The sequence below is a fragment of the Myodes glareolus genome, chromosome 6 (genome assembly GCF_982192425.1).
Source record: "Myodes glareolus chromosome 6, mMyoGla1.1, whole genome shotgun sequence".
NCBI lineage: Eukaryota > Metazoa > Chordata > Mammalia > Rodentia > Cricetidae > Myodes > Myodes glareolus.
This window is the reverse complement of record NC_142031.1, coordinates 102,079,867-102,086,692: the sequence shown is the minus strand read 5'-3', so window position 1 is coordinate 102,086,692 and position 6,826 is coordinate 102,079,867. Positions and strand designations below refer to the sequence as shown.

The window sequence follows — 6,826 nt, the reverse complement described above, 5'->3', positions numbered from 1 at the left end:
GGGTCCTCAGGATGGGGAACACGTCAGCGACCTGCATAAGGGTTGAGCCAGGAGCTGGAATTCAGGTGGATAATCCCCTGCTTTACTAGGTGACCGCGGCAACTCCCGGGGGCGGCTGGTTGGCAAAAGGCGCACCCCAGGCTAGGGGCGGGGGGCAGGAATGGGGGCGGGGTTCTCGAGGCAGCCCACCAGTGGCCAAGCGGGAGGGGCGTGGCATGACACAGCTCCGCCCCCTGCGCGCCGCCTAGCCTGCGGACCAGAACAGGAGGCGGCGGCCAACCTCGGCGCTGAATGGGCGGGTGGCGTTCCACTCCGTCCCGCCCGCCGCCGGCCCCCCATCGGCTGCTCCCGACGCGCCCGGGTCTCCGCCCGCAGCCGCGTGAGCCCGCCGGGCTGTGAATGAAAAGCAGGCGCGGCCGTGGACTAACTGCCAGCGACGCGACGACGCCGGCCTCCCGGGAGGCGCGCTCCCCGCGGAGATGTACGGTAAGGAGGACTCGGCGCCCCGGCTCGGGCCCGCAAACTTCCAGGACGCGGACCTTTGTCCCCCGGAGTGGCCCCTGGCCAAAAGCGAGAGCGCCGACTTGGTACCAGGCTGGCTGTTTCTGTCGCCCTGTGAGCGCGCGTCTGTACCGAGAGGACAAAGATGCCTCGGGTCGGGGGACTATCTATCTGGTCCCCTGAGGTCTTTCGGGTCGGCGTGTGCAGGCGCTAAAGGGCGGTGGTCTGTAGCCGGGTAGAGACTCGGATGGTGGAGAGGCACCCAGCTTTGGAAAAAGCGAATGTCTCATCAGCTGAGCCGACAAGGAGTGTTGGTGGAGGCGATCGTGTGACAGTATTTGCAGAATTAACAAAGAGGCTTGTGCTTGGGAGTTTGATGCGCGAAACTGGTCCAGGGTAGAGGGGAGCTGCTTGCTGCCGGCCTAATGCCCGGCTCTTTGGATGTGAGAGGTGGCACCGGCGGTACAGGAGCTGGGGAGCAAGCCGGCGCTGGAGGCTCATCTCTCCGAGCTGGATGCACTTGGCCTCTACCTAACCCGGTTGTTGGTGGGATGCAGGTTTCCCAACTTCCAGATTGGCCTTGCGGAGGGTCGGAGGGAAGAGATGTAGCTTCGAGGGTGTCTCCCAGTCCCAGAACTACCGTCCCCACAAATGTGTGACAGTTCCAAGACTCTCAGGGTGCACGACTCTGCTGGTTCTGCAAGCAATGTGGATGAGGAAAGCTCTCCTTGGGTCCCACTTTGCAGCTCCTAAGAGTAGAAACACTGGCGATCTGGACCAGGCGAGGAATGGGCTGCCTTGCAGAGCTTTCCTGGTGTGTGTGTGTGTGTGTGTGTGTGTGTGTGTGTGTGTGTGTGTGTGTGTGTTCCTATGGACACAGTCTATTAGAGCCCAGGTTTCCAGTAGTTATTCTTGGGCCAACAAAAGAATTAGAGCAATGTTCACTCCCTCTCCTACTGCAGGGTAAGGGCTCAGGCTGCACCTGAGGGGTGAGTGATCTAGAAGAACGTGTTCCCAATTTAACCCATCTCTAAGACTGCTGGCTGCCTCTGCAAACAGACCATGAGTCACAAAGTTTGTTGGCACAGAGGAAGCTGAGAGCATGCTGGAAAGGCTCAGCAGTTGGTGGGCCCCCTATTTAGAAGACAAAGACTCAACTTTTGTATGCATCTCCTTCCCTGCCCAGTTGATTACTCAGCCCCACTATGATCCCTGTAGAGATACCAGCAGGTCCTCATAGCGAGTATTAATTCTTTTGGGTGGACCAAGTGGGGGAAAGGCGACTTGACCAGTGGGGATGCTGAAGGAAGGTGACTAGACTTGTATATTTGCCTGCTGGGAGGATGGAAGAGCCATATACCTCTTTTATTCTGCCCCCTCCACCACCATCACACACACATCTTTTCTGCAGAGGGAGCAGCCTGAAGCTGCAGATCACTTGAGAGAAGCATGTGACTGCAGGGGCACCTGCAGCAGAAAAGGAGTTAGGACAGGCACATGAGTAAGGGCCAGAATTAGCAGCCCTGGGTCACCACAGTACAGCTAGTAATGTGGTAACTTACTTAGGGTGTCTGAGAATTGGGGTGTGGGTATTCCAGGTCTGCTCCTGTTGAAAGAGCTGGCTAGAACAGAAGGAGGATCTGGGGAGCCAGCCTTAACTGCGTGCTATTTTCAGCTGCACCACGAAATCTCAATTCTCTTTAATAATGTTTTTATTTCCCCAGATGCAAACAGAGCAGGGACTTTACCCTGAATGATTCATAGAAAGATTGTGATGAAGGGCTCCTCTGGGTAGTTGCCTACAGCTCAGGGAAGTCACATTAGTGCTGGGTGGAAACTGCCCCCGCCCCTGCAAAGCCTGGAATATGGAGTTGTCTGGGAACCTGCGTTCCAGGGGAACCTCGCCTGTTTGTCTGCATTTTAGGGTGGTCTTGCCTTGGTGGAAAGAAAGGGGCTGTAGAGCTCGCTCTTCCATTCTCTCCCTAGAAGTCAGTGATAACAGGGACAGGAGTAGGGTCAGAGCGAGTGTGCGCGTGTGCGCGTGTGTGAGCACACGCGCACACACACGCACGCATGCACACGCAAGCATTCCGGAGGCAAGTTTGAGGACAACCTGGATTACGCAGTGAGTTCCAGGACAGCAGGGATGCACAGGGAGAGACTGACTATCTAGAAAAGAGAAAAGGCAAACTATGTGAGTGGTAATGGCACACAGGATTTCCTATGGATTGGTCTTTCCCCTAATTTTCTCAGTGACTTGTCCAGGGTGACCTGGGTCGAGAAAGGTAAGGTGGCACCTGGCCTCTTGTCTCAGTGCTGAGCGTCGTCCCCCTTCAGAGGAATGCATATTATAAGATGCCGCTAGGCATTTTACAAACTGATAGACAATGAGGAGGAACAGAACCAAAAGCTGTAGAAGAGCTTTAGATAAAGGTGACCTTTGACCACCCACGTTGGTGACTCAGGCACTGTGTCTTGTCCTCAGGCTGTATTCTCGATCTTCATTATCACCTTGACCTTGCTAACTACCGGCCACTAAACAGCTCCTGCTCTTCCTTCTTTTTTGAGGCAAGGGTCACACTGTGTACCCCAAGTTACCCTTAAACTCTTCTTCATACCTTTGCCCCCCCGAATGGTGGCGGTACTCTTGTGGCGCGACAATCAGCCTGAACTGTTTTCTTTCCCGTTTCCTGACCCATGCAGGCCGCTACCACTGTTCACGGATACTTTCTAAAATCGCTCTCCAAAGGGACACAGATTTCTTCCTGTAGTCTTTCTTGTTTGTTTTCTCGAGACAGAGTTTCTCTGTGTAGCCCACGCTGTCCTGGAACTCACTCTGTAGACCAGGCTGGTCTCAAACTCAAAGATCTGCCTGCCTCTGCCCTGAGGGCTGGGATTAAAGGTGTGTGCCACCACCGCCACCTGCCACCCGGCCTGGTCTTGATTATACTATGGATGTGGATTGGTAAGAGCCAAGGAGGAGAAAAGTACTTTGTTCTGGGAAGGGGGGCAGGTCACCCGACAAGTTCCATGCAAAAGTGGATCCCATTTTTTTTTTTCACTGGGTTTATATAATGAAGCTTTAACCTATTCCTCTCACCTGGGCCAGAGCCTGGAGAGCATCTCATTCTCCTACTGAGGTAGATGGAGCCTCCCGCGGAGGCTCTGGAGACTGAGGGCAGTTGGCCACAGAGAGTAAAGAGAATAGAGAGGATTTCCCCACCACACTGTGGTCTGGGCACGTTGGTCCCACCGGAGCCAAAGCTGCTCCGACTAGTTCCTCTGTATCCTTGGCTCGTGCCTCCCTCTCTGCTTTGTGAGGGAGAATGGTCACTGTAGGGAGAGCAGTGGTGTCTGGCTTTCAAAATGGTGCTCAGTACATCCTACATACACTGTACAGCTGCTGTAAATGGAGCAGAGAAACTGCCGGGCCAGGCCGACTCTCCCTGAGGTGCAAAGACTCAGCTTTGCAAAGATCTGTCTGCTTGTCTGTCTGTCTGTCTGTCTGTCTGTCTGTCTCTCTCTCTCTCTCTCTCACACACACACACACACAGACACACACACAGCTACACTGACCTCCCCTGCATATCTTGAGCCTCCTGCAGCTCCTGGTAGCACGCATGGCTTCAGCTGTGTGCCCTCCCGTTCATTACCTATATCCCCACTCTTTAGTTTCCTTTGGAAGAGCCCCTGCGGGAAGAGCCTGTCTCCTGTCTCTTGCCGCTCACAGTTCAGTTATTCAGGCTGTTGCCCTGTTCTTTCATACCAATCAAAAACACAAAGTTAGCATCACCTCACAGAAGATCTGGAAAAGAGAGAAAGCAGAAAACCCTCCCTTCACTGCTGCTCGCTCAGGTCTATCTTTTGGCCTTGGGATTAGCTCAGTGGTTGAGTCTAAGGTTTGATTCCCCAGTACCACAAAACAAACAGACAAACTCAAAAGAACAAACTGCTGAGCTGAGCAGTGGTGCTGGAGCACAGCTTTAATCCCAGCACACGGAGACAAGCCTGGTCTACAGTGTGACCAGGACAGCTGCGATCCATCGAGAAACCCTGTCTCAAAAAACAAAATAACAAACTACTGATCAAAACCCACCAACACCCCCCCCCCCCCGTTTCTGTGTTGTAGTGTACCTGAATGCTGTGATTTTGCCACTCACCCAAATCCTTTGTCCTTTCCCTTTTTCCTTTCTGGATCTCTGATGTGTTTGTCACTCTAGGCCACCAACAGTGAAAGCACATTGAGGATCCCCCCACCCCAGTTTTGACCCCAACTCTTCCCCTCAGGTAACCTTGAACTGGAGCTTTTGTTAGCACACTCGAGGGTGCAGACACACACACACACACACACACACACACACACACGCTCATGCTCTTAAAAAGTACGCCCACCTCACCATGAAAATTAATTTGAATGAGAGCTGCCCCCATCTTCTCCTTTCCTCAATTCTTCTCTGCTTCTTAATTTTATTGTTTGTATATATGGATCATATATGTGTATATGGAGGAGGGGGCACCCATGCATGCCATGGCACATGTGTGACAGTCAGAAGTAGCCTCAGGTATTGGTCCTCAACTCCCACCTTGTCTTGTTTGCCCCTTCGCTGTGTGTGCCAGGCTAGCTGGCCTGTGAGCTTCCAGGTCTGTCCTATCCCTGACTCCTGTCTCAAGTGAGAATGCTGGGATTCCAGATGTGTGCTGCTGTGCCTGGCTTTATGTAGGCTCTGGAGATATGAACTCAGGTCTTCCTCTTTGCATGGAAAGGAGCATTTTACCCTCGGAACCATTTTCCATATACTGCTTTGCTTCTTAATTTAAGGAAAGAGGGTTGAGTGGTGGTAGAACATGCCTTTAATTGCAGCATTCAGGAGGCAGAGGCAGGCGGACCTCTGAGTTGGAAGTCAAGTCTGCTCTACAGAGTGAGTTCCAGCACAGACAGGGCTACACAGAAAAACCTTGATTTGAAATACCGAAGGGGGGAAAAAAGAGGAGAAAAAAAACCAAATGAACAAAAACTTATGCCTCATAGCTTAAGAACAATGATTGTTATGTTATCCCCAGTTCAAACAATGGAAACGTAAATTTTAAAAATGACCTACGTTTTCCTTTACTGCTACTACTACTAATGATCTTTCTAGAGAATCTGAAAATATATCTAGTTATAACAAACGCCTTGATACTTGTTCCATGGTTTGTTTACATGGTTGGAACTACTCATTTTACATAATTTCATGTTGTTTTTCCCAAATGGCACATATGCATCCTCCCCCAGCCCCAAATAAATGAAAACTTGCCAATTGTCACTTAAAATAGATATTTGAGAGCGGGTTCTTGTAGCTCAGTGGTCCAGGATGGCACTTGGCATGCCTGAGGCTCTGAGTTCGGTCTCCCATTGCTTAGCTCCCTGTACTACACTAAAATCTACGATAGCTGAGCTATGGTGGCCCATATCTTCAATCCCAGCACTTGGGAGCCAGAGGCAGGCAGATCTCTGTGAGTTTGAGGCCAGCCTAGTTAACAGGGAATTCCAGGACAGACTCCAAAGCTACACAGAGAAACCCTGTCTCAAAAAAAATATACAATAATAATAATAATAAATCTTAAAGAACAAACGGTCCATTATTATTATCTTAGTCACCCAATACCAGAGAGCTGGTTTATTGCTGCTGAGTGTTTGTACATCGTGGTGGGGAGGGGGACACATGACAGGGCATACTTGTGAAGGTCAGAGGACAACTCTGTGGAGCTGGTTCTCTCCTTCCACTTTTACATGGCTTCTGAGGATCAAACTCTGGTAGCCAGGTTTGCCCAAGCCCTTCCCATACTGAGTTTGTTTGACAGTCCTGGCTTTTTTTTTTAACTAGGTGTCGACACTCTAGCAGCCTGGAACTCTCTCTGTAGACCAGGCTGACCTGGAACTCAGACCCTCCCTGCTGGGATTGAAGGCGAGCACCACTTGACCCCAGGCTGATTTCTAAAGGCTGTGGTAGGGTACTGTGAGCGAAGAAGCCCCTGTTGGCCAGAGCCTTTTCTGAACTCTGGAACTTTGTGCTAGGCCATAGTCAAGGAATGACTGTGAGTGCATGAACATTTTAGGGACTTGTTAGTATTGTCAGAACTCTAGCTTTCAGTTTGTGTAGGCAACACTCCTTTTGGCAGTTATCGGAGAGCCTATCTTCTGGTACCCTCAAAGGCAATAAGTATGAGGGATTAGCGGTGTGGGTATGGCTCTGGTTGACGTCAGAGCTAAGGGTGTGGCTGATAGAGCCATCACTTAGCATTCCTGGAGTTCGCTTTCCTTCTTATCTTTGTTAATCTGATCAAG

The 6,826-nt window shown here is 51.3% G+C and overlaps 1 protein-coding gene across 1 annotated transcript in view; it reads left to right on the top strand.

Moving 5' to 3' along the window:
* Positions 1-346: 346 nt before the first annotated feature.
* The window catches only part of Efr3b (EFR3 homolog B), a 78,120-nt gene continuing 71,640 nt past the window's right edge, over positions 347-6,826 (top strand). Inside the window, exon 1 of the mRNA XM_087907428.1 lies at positions 347-486. Within this exon, the coding sequence (XP_087763554.1) occupies positions 480-486 (7 nt within the window). The 5' untranslated portion in view covers positions 347-479. The remainder of the gene's footprint in view (positions 487-6,826) is intronic.